The sequence below is a fragment of the Pristis pectinata genome, chromosome 6 (assembly GCF_009764475.1).
Source record: "Pristis pectinata isolate sPriPec2 chromosome 6, sPriPec2.1.pri, whole genome shotgun sequence".
Taxonomy (NCBI): domain Eukaryota; kingdom Metazoa; phylum Chordata; class Chondrichthyes; order Rhinopristiformes; family Pristidae; genus Pristis; species Pristis pectinata.
The window spans coordinates 48,988,825-49,007,015 of record NC_067410.1 but is presented as its reverse complement, the minus strand read 5'-3'; the positions used below and the strand labels follow the sequence as shown (position 1 = coordinate 49,007,015).

The window sequence follows — 18,191 nt, the reverse complement described above, 5'->3', positions numbered from 1 at the left end:
CCATAGTGCTATTTCTTTATGAATATTTTGTTTCCTCATTTCTGCTGGATCCTTGGTTCTTCATTATGTATGTGAGGTGAAGTATTTGCTTAATTCCTCTGTATTTCTGTTTTCCCCATTATAAATTCTTCTGTTTCTGTCTGTAAAGGGCCCATACTTTCTGTTGCTAGATTTTTCTTCTCTTTTTACATGTACAAGTTTTCCATGTTTCTCACTATTTACTCCCATTCCATTTTCCTTTTTTGTCAGTTTCTTGGTTATACTTCACTGAATGGTAAACTCTCAGTCCTCAGGCTTGCTACTTTTTCTGGCAACTTTTTAAAACTTTTTCTTAGACTTAGTACCCTCTTTTCTCTGTAGTCCATGGTTGGACCACTTTTCCTGTTGTGTTTTTGTTTATTAAAAATGCAAATTTCTTGCAAGTCATACAGTATATTCTTTAAATGCCAGCCATTACCTGTCCACTGTAATATCCTTTAATCTAGTTTCCCAACCTACCAAAGCAAACCTGCCCTCACACTTTCATAGCTTCCTATCTTTATATTAAAAACCCTGGTATAAAAACTCTTAATATAAAATTCTAACATTATTGCCATTCTGTTCTGGGAGTCCCTCTACAACAAGATTATTAATTAACCCTTTCTCATTGCACAGTATACCTAAAATCTGTTACCTTATTGGTTCCTCAATATATATGGAAAACCATCTTGTATACATGCCAGGAATTCATCCTCTGTTGTTTGTACTAATTTGATTTGCCTAGTGCACATGTACTGTCCCCCATAATACAATATTATAACTGTTACATACACCCCCTGTTTCCTAATTTGCACCTTGTCGTACATTGCAACTACTATTTGGAGGCCAGTAAACAATCCCACCAGTGTTTTCTGCCCTCTGGTCTTGCTCTGCCCCACCCACACTGGTTCTAATTCTATACCATCTGCTGAGGTATTAAACAAAAGCAGAATAAATAAAAATAAAGGTAGCCATGAAACAATGAAGTTCCTTTTAATAAGGATAACACCTAACTACTGTACTGATATCATCCCATATTAACAGTCCTGCCCCACCTCTGTAACTTCATTGTCTGTCCTTTTTAAGTGTTAAGTAAACTTGGAATATTTAGTTCCCAGTTTTGGTCACCCTGCAGCTAAATTTCTTTGATGCGAATGATCTAATTGCCATTTGACTATTGATGCTGTTAACTCATCCACCTTGCTGTTGATGCCATGTACATTTAAATATAGCATCTTTAAAGGCGCTGCAGATTACCTTCTCTGAAGGATGTTGGTGAACATTTTTTTTTAATCACTAGCCTGGTTGCTTCATGGTCACATTTACTTTTTTATTCTGCATTCATTTATTTGAAGTTAAATATCCTAGCTGTGGTTGTGTTGTTCAAGCTCTTGAAGCTTGTCCAGCCCCCTGGATACTTGTCCATGAATTTAACAGGTGTTAGGCACTATCTGTAGAGAGAGGTACAGAGTTAACATTTAAGAATGAGGCCTTTGATGTGGCACCCATATTTCTTAAGGCCATCAACCTGAAATGCTAATTCTATTTCTATCTCTACTGATACTGCCTGACCAACTGAGTATTTCCAGCATTTCCTATTTTTAATTTAGATTTCCAGCAGCTACATTATTTTGCTTTTGGACTGCAGAAAGTCTGCTCTGCCATTGAAGGTATTTCTCTTGCTGCTTAGATTATGCAAATACATTTGTGCTGAAATTTTTGTAACCTAAAATTTCAAAAATGAAAAGCAGAATGGCAACAACAGTCAGGGATTATTTTTTTAAATTTTGTTTTCTGTATCTCAATGTAGAAGAGATTTATTAATTTTTACAATAAATTTTATAATTAAAACTGTGAAAACAATCTGTTTTCCTGACTGCTTTTCAACTTTGCAATAGTCATATTTAGTTGAATTCTGTTCTTTCAAACCCATTCAGACAGAAGAAAAGCACCTTTCACAATGATGTGCCTTTACAACAAAATAACCTGTAATTATTCCTGTGCAAGAAATATAGGCACCATAGCAATGTCATAAAAGTCTATATAATCTGTTCAAGTTATGTAAATTGAGAAGATTGTTGGTCAGGGCACCAGAGAGAGCTATCTGCTGTACTTGGAAATCGTGCTATTGATTGTCACCAGATGGGGCCTTTTTTAATAGATCCAGTCAACAGTTTATCTCTCCCATGTGTGAAGCTGTATTTGTGCTTATGATTACATGTATGGAGGGCTGGTAACCATTGATTTAGAGGCATGAGTCAAGAATCACAACGGTAGAGCAAGTCATTGGGTGTTTGAGGTTGATTCTTTTAAGCAAGTCCTAGTGATTGTTTAGTGGGTCTCTCGTTAGTGGTAGCAGTGTTTGGGTTTGGTGATCCCACAGTCTGACCTATGCATATGTGGGAGATTTCCTTTGCCATCCACTGTGTGAGATCACAGCAATCCAAGATTGGGACAGTTTAACATTGGAGTGAATAAGGCCTGTCTTTTCATTATCACTTGTTCTGCCTTCCAAAATACACACACCAATTGTTCAGTGCACAGAGATCTTCTTACTGATCCCCATGCCCCCACTATCTTTACAATTTGGTATCCCTTGAAGGACCTAAAGGGGAACTGTCTTGTGACCTAAAATAGCCCAGATGCCCCACCCCATTCTCTAGCAGATCTTCCTAACCAGGCAGCCTCACTAGGGAGTAATTTTGGAAGTCTACTTGCTCACTAACTTGCTGTTCATTGTGCTGATTCTGTAACCTTTTGATGAATGAGCTGCTACCAATTTCATCTCCCTCTTGAATATCTCTCTGAGGGAGGTCCTTGCTATTCATATTGTGGATGATAATACTGTGGCCTTGACAGGCACCTGCTGAGGTATGATGACATTCTCCTCCAGACAACATTACTGCCTGTTTATACCTTCCATTCACCATAGTGGCTCTTATCACCAAATTGCACCTGATTGTCCGTCTAGTGTCCTGGCACTTCCTTTTCATTTTCAGCTCTTCAACCCAATGCCAGTCATTAAAAGTTCTCATTCTCTGCCTGCCAATTAAGTATCATAAAAAATTTTTGATATATCTTCATTGCTTTCTTCCCTCCACATGGAGTGACTTCATTCTTGGTGATTTTAACTGACATTTTAATTCATCATGCTCATTCATCATTCCCTTTTCATTTTCCATAATCTTTCCAACCATGCTAATTACTGGACCAACTATCTCTGAGACTTTGCTAATGCAAGTAGCTTAACTTATCCTATTACTGGTAAGGCCATCTCTGATCACTTCCTACTACTGTTCTCCATCAATAGCCCCTTCCCCCACTTAAATCTTTATCTGCTTCTGGAAAACAAATTTTCTCCCAATCAAGTCAAGTTGAGCTTATTGTCATGTGCACAGGTACAGTGAGGTACAGGTACAATGAAAAACTTGCTTGTGGCAGCATCACAGGCACGTGGGTTCAGAAATTTGCTGTTACCTAGACTTTCAAAATCACAAGACTTCAGCTGTCTATTCACTTTTTTGCAGTTACTAATCTGATTAATTATATTGTTGGCTTCTACTTTAATCACCTAGTTACCATTAACATTATTACTCTCAAATTGGCCATATCCCAGCTGCAGCTTTCATCTTCACTCCCTTGTCTAAGCAATGTAGTCTTAAAAGTTATGGTTGACAATTGATTTAGCCACCAGATAGGTCTGGACCATAAAATGCACTGTTCTTGTCTACTCAAACTGCTTATGTTTCCAGCATCACCCTGCAATATAAAGGTAACTGCCAGCTTTTCTCTACTGTGAATCATCTTTTTAAAACATTTATCTCTCTCCTTTACACCTGCTTCCATCAACATGCATGAGGATCAAGGAGAGATGCTTGTTGCTGTGATTAAGAACATCTAATTAGCTGCCTTTGCTGATCCACTGCCTTCCCTTAGACCACTGAATCTAAAATCCTGCAAGTGTCCAATCCTCTCCTACCTTAGAGCTTACCTCTTTGTTTAGTTTCTCTCCAACATCTTCTCTTGCCTTCTCTAAGCTCACCTTTTTCTTGAGATCGACCTCCTGCTTCCTTGGCCCTGTTCCTCATGAACTACTGACCACTTTAAATGACTTGAAGTTCTCTTCCTGGCTCCGGTATTAACTGATACTCAATGGTGTTCTCATCTTGGGTACTAAATTCTTTCAAATTTGCTATACTCAAAACAAAAAGTCTCTGAGCCTTCCTTCCGTGCATCAGTGCGGCAACAATAACCATCTTTTTCTACCTTCGCAATATCATTGACTGCTGCTGCCTCAGCTCATGTACTACTAAACCCTCTTCAGAGTTGCTTCTGGAGATAATTATATCTACATTCCTTCACTCTACCCTCTGTAAATTTGCCATCAATAACTCTGCTATCCATGTTCTAACTCATACTGACCCCTGCCCATTATCCCTGTGCTCACTGACCCACAGTAACTCCTGGTCAATCAAAGCCATAGATTTTAATATTCTTTTCCTGGTTTTCAGATTTCTTTATGGTTCCTTACCTCTGTAACCTTCAGCCCAACACTTCAATTCCAGCCTCTTGGGCATCCTGAGATTTAATTTTTGGAACTCCCTCACTTGCTTCCACTAAGGTTTTGTGGGTTCTGAAGTGGCTGATGAGGAATACAGTAGCATGCAAAAGTTTGGGCACCTCTGGTCCAAATTTTTGTTACTGTGAATAGTTAAGTGAATAGAAGATGAACTGATCTCCAAAAATCATAAAGTTAAAGATGAAATATTCTTTTCAACATTTTAAGCAAGATTAGTGTATTATTTTTGTTTTGTACAATTTTAGAGTGGGGAAAAAAGGAAAGGAGCACCATGCAAAGGTTTGGGCACCCCAAGAGATTTGAGCTCTCAGATAACTTTTACCAAGGTCTCAGACCTTCAGTAGCTTGTTATGGCTATGGCTTGTTCACAGTCATCGTTAGAAAAGGCCAGGTGATGCAAATTTCAAAGCTTTATAAATACCCTGACTCCACTAACCTTGCCCCAACAATCAGCAGCCATGGGCTCCTCTAGGCAGCTGCTTAGCACACTGAAAATTAAAATAAATGATGCCTACAAAGCAGGAGAAGGCTATAAGAAGATAGCAAAGCGTTTTCAGGTAGCCGTTTCCTAAGTTCATAATGTAGTTAAGAAATGGCAGTTAACAGGAACAGTGGAGGTCAAGTTGAGGTCTGGAAGAACAAGGAAACTTTCCGAGAGAACTGCTCGTAGGATTGCTAGAAAGACAAATCAAAACCCCTGTTTGACTGCAAAAGACCTTCAGGAAGATTTAGCAGACTCTGGAGTAGTGGTGCACTGTTCTACTGTGCAGCAACACCTGCACAAATATGACCTTCATGGAAGAGTCATCAGAAGAAAACCTTTCCTGTGTCCTCACCACAAAATTCAGCATCAGAAGTTTGCAAAGGAACATCTAAACAAGCCTAATGCATTTTGGAAACAAGTCCTGTGGACTGATGAAGTTAAAATAGAACTTTTTGGCTGCAATGAGCAAAGGTATGTTTGAAGAAAAAAGGGTGCAGAATTTCATGAAAAGAACACCTCTTCAACTGTTAAGCACGGGGGTGGATCGATCATGCTTTGGGCTTGTGTTGCAACCAGTGGCACGGGGAACACTTCACTGGTAGAGGGAAGAATGAATTCAATTAAATACCAGCAAATTCTGGAAGCAAACATCACACCGTCTGTAAAAAAAAAAGCTGAAGATGTAAAGATGATGGCTTCTACAACAAGATAACGATCCTAAACACACGTCAAAATCCACGATGGACTACCTCAGGAGGCACAAGCTGAAGGTTTTGCCATGGCTATCACAGTCCCCCAACCTAAACATCATCGAAAATCTGTGGATAGACCTCAAAAGAGCAGTGCATGCAAGGTGGCCCAAGAATCTCTCAGAACTAGAAGCCTTTTGCAAGGAAGAATGGGCGAAAATCCCCCAAACAAGAATTGAACAGGAACAGAAAGTGTTTACAAGCTGTGATACTTGCCAAAGGGGGTGTTACTAAGTACTAACCATGCAGGATGCCCAAACTTTTGCTTCGGGCCCTTTTCCTTTTTTATTTTGAAACTGTAAAAGGTGGAAATAAAAAAGTAATCTTGCTTAAAATATTAAAGAAATGTGTCATCTTTAACTTTATGCCTTTTGGAAATCAGGTCATCTTTTACTTGCTTAGCTATTCACAGTAACAGAAATTTTGACCAGAGGTGCCCAAACTTTTGCATGCCACTGTATGTGAGCAGATGGTTGGTAGTTTGTGAGGTGGTGTGTTTCTTCTGCCATTTACACAGGGCTTTGGGCTCTCGTGTGCTATTACCCTACCATTGGAACCCATGCATTCAGCTGTATGGCCCTCAACTCTGGATCTCCCTCACATTTTCAACCTCTATTTCTTCCTTTTAATACACTCCTTAAAACTTGTGTTATGTCTGAGCCTTCAGTCATCTGCCCTAATATCCCAAATAGTTCAATGTCAAATTTTCTTGATAATATTCCTGTGCAATATTGTTTGAAACTGTTAAAGATTTAACTTATTTACAGTTTGGTAGTTGTGGTTTAGTAAAACAACAAGCTGCTGAATTAAGAGCGTCAGACTGGAATTCAACCATGCTGTATTAAAGGTTTTATCGTCCTTACTATAATAGCAGTACCAATATATCAGTGTGAGTACTAGCTGTAGTTAATTTATACTGACAGCCTTTGCACAGGATTTCTGTTCTATTTAAGATGTTTATTTCAGCATAAAGAATGGCAGCTCATTCACTGCAGCTTATTTATTAGGTAACCTGTTACTTGGTAACTTTTAAGACTTAATGGATCAGCAAAATCTTGCAACACTCAGCTGTTCAGTCTTTCTTTGAATCACATGTTAGTATCTGTTGCAGGTGCCTGAAGAGTATATCTCAAGGGAATTGTTTGATACTGTCCAAGTATACATCATAACAAAGCCAGAGTTACAGAACAAACTCATTACTGTGTAAGTGATATAATCCTTGTATATTCATACATATTTTTATATCACTGTGCTTTTACATAGTACGAGTTGTATTATGAGCTGGAACTTGTGATTGTGCAAAGTGCAGTATGATTTTGGAACCGCTTTGTGTTCTCCATTATTTTGTAAGCTGTTCCTTTTCAATTGCCTATCTCTTTCTATATTGACATCTATTTTTGATTTTAATCCCATCATCCTTTAAAGCAGAATAGTCCACATCATGACAATTCATTGCATGAAACAAAACCTCTACTCATCTTCAAGAGCACAGAAGTAGAAAATTTGTATTTGCAGTCCTCTCCAACACTGCTAGCTAGATGTGCCTGTGATGGTACTTAGAATTTAAGAGATGCACATTTAAGACATTAGCACTGAACTAGAGGCAGTTGTTAGAGATAAAGGTAAGACTTGAATTTATTTGGTGCCTGTCGTAACCTTAGGATGTTCCAAAGCACTTTGTTCAACAAACTATGTAAGAGCATAAGAAATAGAAACAGGAATAGGCACAACAGTCCCTAATGCCTGGTCTGTCACTCAATAATATGGCTTTTGAGTAAAGCTTAGACCATGGTTTTTGAAGTGCAGTCATTGATGCAATATAAAAAACTTAGCAGCCAGTTATGCAGAATGATGTATAAGAGTAAGTCAACTGATATATTTTGTCAGAACCCCACAGGGAAGTTGAAGATTATGTTGCTTACGAGTGATTGTTCTGCAAACCCCTCACCATAATCCCCAGGTGTGTACGGTTCTCAGGCAATTAGACATATGATAATTGAAAGAACATTTGTGAACACTACCTTAATGCTATATTTTTTTGTTGATTTGTTTTTATGCTGAGAAGTACTGCTATGGACAAGAAGCTGATTGGCTGTCCTGTATGCATAGAACATAAGAAATATGTGAGGAATGCACTGCTCTTCAACTTGGGCTTTGTTTGTGATGCAAAAGCCAAGACCTGCTCCTTGGAGCCAATTGTTAAAAAGCTGGCAGGTTATCTCACTACACTGGAGGTAAGAACAGGGCAAAACAAAAACATTCACCCTTTAAAAAATCTTTTTATTTAATTCTGCCTCACACTTTCCCGTAGATGTCTGATTAAGGAAGCCAACCTGGTTGCATCTGGAAGACTTCATGTGCATAAGATATTTACAACAACTATGATTGGAACTGGCATGCTATGCTGTCTAAAGTCACCTTAACAACTTTTTGCTATTACTAGTGTTGTTTTGTCACCTAAGTTTTGAGCACTTTAATGAAGGTCTGAAGTTTCCAAGTGCAGCTCTCCTGCATCAATTTTACCAAGGACATTATGAGGACAGATAAAGCTGTACAGTAAATTGTGAGTACATGTCAAAGTACTTACAAATGTCTGGAAACAAATGGCACACCGGTTGTGCATGGTCTTTTAAGCCAGAAGGCGCTGTGATTGAAGCCCCAACCCAAACTCATGCAGTGAAAATCTCAATGCCATCAGTGAAGCATCAAGTGTAAAATGTGGGGCGTGGGCGGAGGGGTGGGAGTCTCATCCCCGTTGTCATTTTTTAAAAATGGATTTTGTCAGGTGTTTTGGGCAAGATGAAACTGCATGATACATATCAGTTTTCTTTTTCTAGCTTGAAAGTGGTTTCATCTCCAATGATGACAGCAAGCAGAAACTGGTCCCACTGATGACTATTATTCTGGAGGATTTGAATGCCCGTGGAGAGTGTTCTCTGCCAATAGGTAGGCCTGTGGGTATTTGAGCTCTTGGGATTTTCTGAGCCCTGCATGTTATGTCCACATATAAATTATAAAGTAATATTTGTATATAACCATGATCTTTACCAAAATCTGATACACACATCCTGTGGTGAGATTGGTTAGTGATGAAGAATGTCAAATGTGTTGTTTTTTTCACCACTCCCTTGCATTGTTCTTTTCACCACTCCCACTCCAGGGAATGATGAAAAAATCGTAACACATCAACTATGATCAGTTAACTGACCATCAATGTTCTGGTGCAGCCTTACCAATACCAATACTTACATACAAAAAGTCAAAAAGGCTGACTGAAAAACAAGGATTCTGGATCAGATGGTATCCCTGCTGAAGTTCATAGACTTGTGTTACGGACTCAGTGAAAGTCCCTTTAAGATAGAGAGTGTGTGTGTATGTGTGTGTGGGGCGTGCTTACGTCAGTAGAAGATAAAGGACGTAATGACGTTGTTGAAGAAGTCAGAAGAAGAAGGAGAGAGAGAGAGAGAAGGGAGAGAGACACCAGCCTGCTTGTTTTCTCTATCGATGGATGAGAAACAATAACTGTGTTTGCCACTGAAACCCATGTATGGAAGTTGGAAGTAATCCGGTGGAGTTCACTTTATTGCTGACCTGTAGAAGGAAACAGGTATTTGTGTGTGGACGACCACGGTTCGGATGCTTTTCGGGGTGAGGAAGTCACTACCGAGTAAACACTGAAGTGTCGTTTGGGTTCCATCGTGGAACATTTGGATTTCATATGTACTCTCTCTATGTTTCTCTACGTCTACGTCTTATCTTCAGACAACGGTGGTTGTTGAAGAAACCCTTGCTCATGTTTCACCTTATGGCTTGCGGAACTGAACTTTAAGAACCATTCCGGAACTGGGAGTTTTGGACTTTGCCACACCCACACACACACGAAGAGTTTAGTTTTGGGGTTAACGTTCGAGGTTTAACATTTTTGAATTCTAACATACTAACATTTTTACTTTTATTTTACGTATTATCATAAGTAGTGATTAATAAAATAGTTTTTAACACTAAATCATGCTCAGTGTGTTTCTTTTGTTGCTGGTTCGTGACAAAGTTGGGGGCTCGTCTGGGATCCAATCCAAAGATTAACGAGTGTCATCTGGGATCGTTCCCCAGATTGACGAGATTCGTTCGGGATTCAATCCAAAGATTGTTGAGGGAGGTCTGATAAATTCTTTTTAATTGGCTTGTGTGTGTGGAAACCAGCAGCAATGGATATTAAGGCATTTTTGGAGTCACCAACCCTACAGGGATTGGAGGTGGCGAAAAAGGATGATTTGATAAAGATTGCTACAAGGCTAAACCTTACAGAAGTAAAGCAGTCTATGAGAAAGGCAGATATTCAGAGACTGATAGCTGGCCATTATGTGGAAAAGAAGGTGTTTGAGAAGGAAGTGTTAAAACAGTTTCCTGGCAGTGAAATAGCAATTTCTGAGGCACAGGTGCAGCTGGCAAAGATAGAGGCTGAACGAGAGCAAAAGAAATTAGAGGCCGAACAAAAGAGATTAGAGGCTGAATGAGAACAAACCCAGTTAAAGATAGAGGCTGAACGAGAGCTAACTCGGATGAAGATAGAGGCTGATCTAGCAATGAAGCAGATGGAATTGAAGAGGATGGAGCTGGATAGTGAGGAAAAGGAGAAACAGAGGCAGCATGATTTACAAATGATGCAAAAGAGTGTGGAATCTGATTCTGATGATGGTTTTTCAGCCAGCAGGGAGGTTCGATTAGTCCCTCCGTTTGAGGAAGATCAGGTTGATCAGTATTTCCAACATTTTGAAAAGGTTGCTGTGAGTTCAAACTGGCCAAAGAAAGGATGGGCTCTTATGGTACAGAGTGTGATTAAAGGTAAAGCTCAAAAAGCTTATTCTGCTTTGTCTGCTGAGGATGCAGCTGATTATACCAAGGTAAAACAAGCTATATTGAAGGCCTATGAATTGGTACTTGAAGCTTATAGACAAAAATTCAGAGACTTGAGGAAATCTGCAGATCAGACTTATATGGAATTTGCCAATGGAAAGAGAATATGTTTTGAACGATGGTGCCTGGCTAAAAATGTAGATGGGGATTTTGATAAATTGAAAGAATTGATATTAGTGGAAGACTTTAAAAGATGTGTTCCAGCTGAATTAACAACATATTTAAATGAAAAGGGAGTGGAAATTTTACAAGAAACTGCTAGGTTGGCAGACATTTATGCTTTAACCCATAAATCCAAATGGGGACAACCTAAAACCTTTCAAACGAGTTATAAGGACAATCCAGGTAAACTGGAGATTAAATTGGGAGGTAATCAAAAAGGAAAGGATGAAAAGAAGCCAGGGCTGGAGAAACCTATTAAGCGTACTTGTTATTACTGTAGGAAACCTGGCCATGTGATATCTAATTGTGCCCTTTTGAAGAAAAAGAAGGAAGCTGGGCCCAATGCTTGCTTTCAGGCAATTAAAAATCAAAAAGGTTTAGGAGATGCTGTTAAAGATCAGTCCTTGCAAGAGGGAAAAGCGGAAAAGTTGGAGGAGGTGAGAAAAGAATTCCGTTCGTATGTATCAGAGGGTTTTGTTTCACTGAATGATGAGTCACCCCAGGTGCCAGTGAAAATTCTTAGAGATACTGGGGCTAGTCAATCTCTCTTGCTGGTCAGTGTTTTAAATTTTGGAGAAGAAAGTGACACTGGTGAAGTAAATCTAGTACGAGGCGTTACAGGTGAGACCATGTCTGTCCCTTTTCACAGGGTGATTTTAAAGTCAAAGTTCGTAGAAGGACCAGTCGAGATAGGGATAAGACCTAGGTTGCCAGTGGAAGGAGTTTCTTTGTTATTGGGAAATGACCTTGCAGATGGAGAAATTGATCCTGTGGTACGGTTAACGACCAAACCAAGGATTGATGAGTCTGAGAATGATCCAGATGTTTACCCATCATGTGCAGTGACTCAAGCTAGAGCTAAAGAATTAGCCAAGACAGACAGTCCAGTGCAGTCTGATGTAGTTCCTTGTGACAGTCCTAAACAGGAAGAAAATTATGATGCCTTATCTGAGACTTTTCTGTCTTCACTGGAGGATCAACATCCTTATAGTGAGCCTGAATTTAAAGATTTGTCTTTGTCGAGGAAGGATTTTATGGTGGAACAGACAAAGGACCCTGAGTTGACAGAATTGAAAGAAAAAGTACTCTCATGTGAGGAGATTGAGAAAGTGCCAAGTGGATATTATGTCAAAAATGGAGTGTTAAGGAGGAAATGGAGACCTCCCCATGTCCAAAAAATTTAAGACTCGGTTGGAGAGAGTCTGCCAGCTAGCGAGAGAGAATTTGAAAACTAGCCAGATAAGAATGAAAACATATTTTGATAGACGTGCTCGGCCTAGGACATTTGCAGTGGGGCAAAAGGTGTTGGTATTTTTCCCTAGCCAAAATAATCCCTTGCAATCTCGTTTTTCTGGACCCTATGTTATTGAATCTTGAGTGACTGATCTAACATATATAATCAAAACACCAGATAGACGCAAGAAAACACAACTCTGTCATGTAAACATGCTAAAACCTTATTATGAGAGGGATTCAGTTGTGGCCTTGGTGGATGATGTAAAGGTTGTTTCTAGAATGCCTGATGTTGATGTTGAGGAAGGCCAATTTAGACCAAATATTGTTCCATCGAAACTAAAAAAAACAAAATATCATGGAGAACCTTGAAACGAAGTTGGACCATTTACAAGTTTCACAAAAACAACAGATGAGAGAATTAATTTTAAAATTTAAAAATTTGTTCCCAGATGTTCCAAACAGAACATCGATAATTACCCATGATGTTGATGTTGGGGATGCAAAACCAATCAAACAACACCCATATCGAATGAATGTGGAAAAAAGTAAACTTGTTGATCAGGAAATAAAATACATGTTGGAAAATGATATTATTAGACATTCTACTTCAAATTGGAGTTCGCCCTGTGTTATTGTACCTAAACCTGATGGAACTGTTAGATTTTGCACAGATTACAGGAAAGTGAATGCTGTAACAAAGTCAGATGCTTACCCTATTCCTAGGGTGGATGATTGCATAGACAGAGTGGGAAAGGCAAAATTTCTTACAAAGATTGACCTATTAAAAGGGTACTGGTGTGTTCCATTAACAGATAGAGGAAGGGAGATTTCAGCCTTTGTAACCCCTTCTGGATTGTATGAATACAATGTTTTGCCATTTGGAATGAAAAATGCTCCGGCAACATTTCAAAGAATGATTAATTCAGTGATTCATGGGTTAAAACATACAGATGCCTACATTGACGACTTAGTAACTGGGAATGATACTTGGGAAGATCACATCTCTGTGTTAGAAAGGTTGTTTGAAAGACTTTCCAAGGCTAACCTTACAGTTAACTTGGCTAAAAGTGAATTTGGCCATGCCACTGTGACGTATCTTGGTTATGTTGTAGGTCAAGGCAAGCAATCTCCTGTTCAGGCAAAAGTTCAAGCAATATCTGAGTTCCCTATTCCCACAGGTACGAGGACTGTTAGAAGATTTTTGGGAATGGTTGGATATTATCGAAAATTTTGTAAAAATTTTGCTGATATTGCTCTTCCCCTAACTAATCTTCTGAAGAAGGGAGTAAAGTTTGTTTGGACAGATTCTTGTCAAGAAGCATTTGAGAAGCTGAAAGCCATTTTATGCTACCATCCTGTGCTCAAAACACCTGACTTTGAAAAGCCATTTTCATTAGCAGTAGATGCCAGTGATGAAGCTGCAGGAGCTGTGTTGTTGCAGAAGGGTGACCTTGATGATATTGACCATCCTGTAGCTTACTTTTCAAAGAAATTTAATGAGCATCAAAAGAATTATTCCACCATAGAGAAAGAATTACTGTCGCTTATTTTAGCCTTGCAACATTTCAGTGTATATGTTTGCACCGCTCAGAAACCATTGACTGTATATACAGATCATAACCCATTGGTGTTTCTGAGCCGAGTCAAAAACAAGAACAGAAGGCTGTTAAACTGGAGTTTAATTTTGCAAGAGTTTGATCTCATGATAACTCACATTAAAGGCAAAGATAATGTGATTGCTGATTGTCTTTCTCGATGTTAAATGGGAAACATGTATCTGTACTAATCTGATAGTCTGTAGTTGTGTAGCATGATAATTATTAACATTACTAACTGTATGCGCGGTTAAAATTTTCTTGGGAAAATTTTTTTTTAGGTGGGAGGTGTTACGGACTCAGTGAAAGTCCCTTTAAGATAGAGAGTGTGTGTGTATGTGTGTGTGTGGGGCGTGCTTACGTCAATAGAAGATAAAGGACGTAATGATGTTGTTGAAGAAGTCAGAAGAAGAAGGAGAGAGAGAGAGAGAGAAGGGAGAGAGACACCAGCCTGCTTGTTTTCTCTATCGATGGATGAGAAACAATAACTGTGTTTGCCACTGAAACCCATGTATGGAAGTTGGAAGTAATCCGGTGGAGTTCACTTTATTGCTGACCTGTAGAAGGAAACAGGTATTTGTGTGTGGACGACCACGGTTCGGATGCTTTTCAGGGTGAGGAAGTCACTACCGAGTAAACACTGAAGTGTCATTTGGGTTCCATCGTGGAACATTTGGATTTCATATGTACTCTCTCTATGTTTCTCTACGTCTACGTCTTATCTTCAGACAACGGTGGTTGTTGAAGAAGCCCTTGCTCATGTTTCACCTTATGGCTTGCGGAACTGAACTTTAAGAACCATTCCGGAACTGGGAGTTTTGGACTTTGCCACACCCACACACACACGAAGAGTTTAGTTTTGGGGTTAACGTTCGAGGTTTAACATTTTTGAATTCTAACATACTACCATTTTTACTTTTATTTTACGTATTATCATAAGTAGTGATTAATAAAATAGTTTTTAACACTAAATCATGCTCAGTGTGTTTCTTTTGTTGCTGGTTAGTGACACTTGGAGAAGAACTTAAGTAGCAAATCAATGTCTGGGAAGAGGATTCCAGTGGACTTCAGAAACAGTGTAATAATGACACATCCGATTGTGGTAACTGCAGAGGGGTTTCTCTGCTGACTGCCGCACAAGTCCTCGGCTGCCTCCTCCCTGTGACCAGTTAAGCTGCCCCACAAATTGCAGTATGGATTCATCTAGAGACACAATGGATATGATCTTCATCACATGACAACTCCAAGAGAATTGCAAGGAACAGGACCAACCACTATGTATAGTCTTTAATGACTTCACAAGGGCCTTTGACCTTCTCAATTAAGAGGAACTTTGAAGCATCCTTATATTTAGCTGCCCACAGAAATTCATCTCCATCTTGTGTCTGCTTCATAACAGCATGCAAACCAACAGGTCTACAATAGATTTGCTCGACACCAGCTGCATTGATATCAAGGCTACATAATGGCATCAGTACTTTTCAATCTTTCTTGCTGCAATGCTATGCCTCAACTCCCTCAAGCCAGACCGAGTAGACGTAGCAGTTTTCTTTTCCTGAAAGATATTAATGAATCAATTGGGTCTTCACAAAAATGTAGCTTTTGAAATAATTCTTCCCAGTGCTAGCTCACAAGTTGTAGCTGTACAAATTGATGCAAGCCAAATGATCTGAATTGTCCTCTACCACTTTGTAACCTCATGTCATATACCTCATTCTACCATTACCATCCAGCACAGAGACAAACCCTGGGTTCCATGAGGAATCAAGATGGTATATTAGTGACATCACCAATTGTACTTCATGAAGTGCCAACCTGCTGAAGCCACAATATAAAACTAAAAGTGTGCTAAACAGCTAAAGTAGCTGATAAAGGATCAGATAAAAGCCCTGGAAGCTCCAGTCATGAATGGTGGTCTACACTTATTCAGCTTATGGGAGAAGGAGGTTTTGTGCTCGTCCCAATCCTCAATAATGGCAATATCCAGCACATGAGACAAGGCTGAAGTATTTTCAATCAACGTCAGCTAGAAGAGCATCTTTTTTAAAAAATTTTATTTACTTACAGCGTGGTAACAGGCCCTTCCGGCCCAATGAGTCCGCGCCGCCCATTTTAAACCCCAAATTAACCTACCCGTATGTCTTTTAGAATGTGGGAGGAAACCGGAGCACCCGAAGGAAACCCACGCAGACATGGGAGAACACACAAACTCCTTACAGGCAGCGACGGGAATCGAACCCCGATTGCTGACACTGTAATAGCGTTGCGCTAACCGCTACGCTACCGTGTCGCCCTGAAATTTCGTCAATGACTTTGTCCATCACAAGATCAACGGTTAATGTGTTCCTTGTTATTTCTACATAGTAGTTTGTTGCAACATTTTGGGGTTTTACGTCTGTATCAACTATTCCTTGCAGTTGGAAAATGATTTAATAGGATGTTTAGTCTCCATAGAAGGGGAGGATGAGACCTTGGAGGCAATTCTCGAAAGCACAATTGCCTTTTTGAATTATTCACAATCCTCCTGGGTAAAGTGGTAGTCAGTACAATGTTCTAAGGAGTTTATAGTCTGTTCTGTTTTGCAGATGAATCCAATACCATTCACCTAAAGGTGATTGCACAGCGGAGGGACCAGCCTGTGGTACAGGAATATGATGTGCCAGTATTCACTGAGTGTAAGGAGGATTTTATCAAAATTCACTGGGACCTGACTACACAGCAGGTGAGTGGGATGTGATGAGAAAAAGAGGGGCATGGCTAAGTATTATATGTACCTGCCTCTTCAAGAGCCTTTTGTTTCCATGAAAAATTGTAGACTGTGAAAGGGCATCTGGTGAAGCAACTTCTCCTTTTACTGGAGGTTCCAGTAGTTGATGCACTATATTAGAGTGCAAGTCAGCCAAGGTTGCAATTGAAGTATACACTGCTCTAGTCAGATTGCACCTTGAATACCTGTCACTGAGACACAGGAAATGTTTGATCATTGAAGGCAGTGTATGACCCACAAGTCTTGACCCTAATATCTGGATTAGGGTAAAGACTAGAGAAGCTATAGATTGGTGGCATCAGACAGACAACCTAATGAAGGCAAATTCCACTGAATATGTTCGGCACGGAAGTAGGCCATTTGGTCCAATCATTCTATGCCAGTGCTAATGCTCCACTCGAACTTCCTTCCATCCTACCTCAACTGGCATTGTTATCATGACCCTCTATTCCCTTCATCCTCATAGGCTTGTATGCTTTCCTTCAAATGCACCTATACTAATCCCTATGTGGTGAGCTCCAGATTCTCATCACTATCTTCTTAAAGAAATTCCCTATTTTATTTCATTGTGATTATCTTAGGTTAATGCCTATTAGTTTAACGATTCCTCACAAGTGGAAAATATGTAAAATGTCTTTTATAATTTTGGAGTCTCTTTCAGATCACTTCACAGCTGCTCTCTTAAAGTAATGAGGTCCAGCCAGTTCATCCTTTCTTGATTGTATAACCTTACAGTTATGGTCTCAGTTTTATAAATCTTTCTTTCATCTCCCCATGCCTCTGTCTATTTTTGTAGGTTTTAATTATTCTTTTGATTTCCTCTCATGGACTTCCATGAAAGGATTTGTCTAAAAAATTCATAGACCATTTGTGAATTTACACGTTCATTTTTCATGGTATTGCACTGAAGCAAGATGGGGCAGATGAAAGAAGTGCTAAACAGAACAGATTCCTCTATACACAGAGGAATGAGCCTTCTTTTGACATGATTTCTGCTCACACCCTAACATCCAGTTAACAACTGGTAGAATCCTCATTTGTCAGTTGACATCTTATGTGAGACCAAGTATGATATAAATAAGACAGCTGTCATATGACAGTAGAGGGATTTAAATCATAATTGTTTGTTATATTCAGTGTTCAGGCTGTTCCCAGCAGTTTAATGTGCTTTCTTTTTGCTAATCAACACTGAATATACAAAAGAAGGTACAGCAGTAGTTAAGTAACTCAGGAGAAGGAAAAGCTGCTTATTGTGGGTCCAAAACCTAATGTGAGTATGTGAGTTTGATGACTGCAGCTATCTGATGTGTTCGCAATGAATATGTGAGTAACCTGAACAAAATACTACGGTGATATTAACCCCAAGCTTTGTGTATTGTAAGTGTTTATATGAAATATGTAGTCCTTTTAACATGGATGTGCAAGTGTTTAAGATCAGCAAGCACAGTTTTTGAAAAACTGCAGTTCATTTTCTGTGAAGTTTGAATTGTTGCAAAATGGAATTCAAAAGAGGTCTATAACTTAAGTGTTTGATGGTTATCCCCTGTGATTTATTTTTATGTTACATAGAGAAATACATAAAGCAAGGAGCCAGATTTAGTTTTATACCATTTTATTTCTCTAATCTGTTCAGTCTTTTATTTTTTTTAACAAATTAATTTCATATCACTCCTTTGAACTGTATCAC

The 18,191-nt window shown here is 39.2% G+C and overlaps 1 protein-coding gene across 2 annotated transcripts in view; it reads left to right on the top strand.

The window, feature by feature from the left end:
• Positions 1 to 18,191, top strand: part of nprl2 (NPR2 like, GATOR1 complex subunit) — a 38,790-nt gene that overhangs the window by 1,721 nt on the left and 18,878 nt on the right. For both annotated transcript variants that reach the window (XM_052017746.1, XM_052017747.1), the window contains exons 2-5: positions 6,942 to 7,033; positions 7,896 to 8,064; positions 8,668 to 8,776; positions 16,323 to 16,459. In XM_052017746.1, the coding sequence (XP_051873706.1) occupies positions 6,942 to 7,033; positions 7,896 to 8,064; positions 8,668 to 8,776; positions 16,323 to 16,459 (507 nt within the window). The remainder of the gene's footprint in view (positions 1 to 6,941; positions 7,034 to 7,895; positions 8,065 to 8,667; positions 8,777 to 16,322; positions 16,460 to 18,191) is intronic.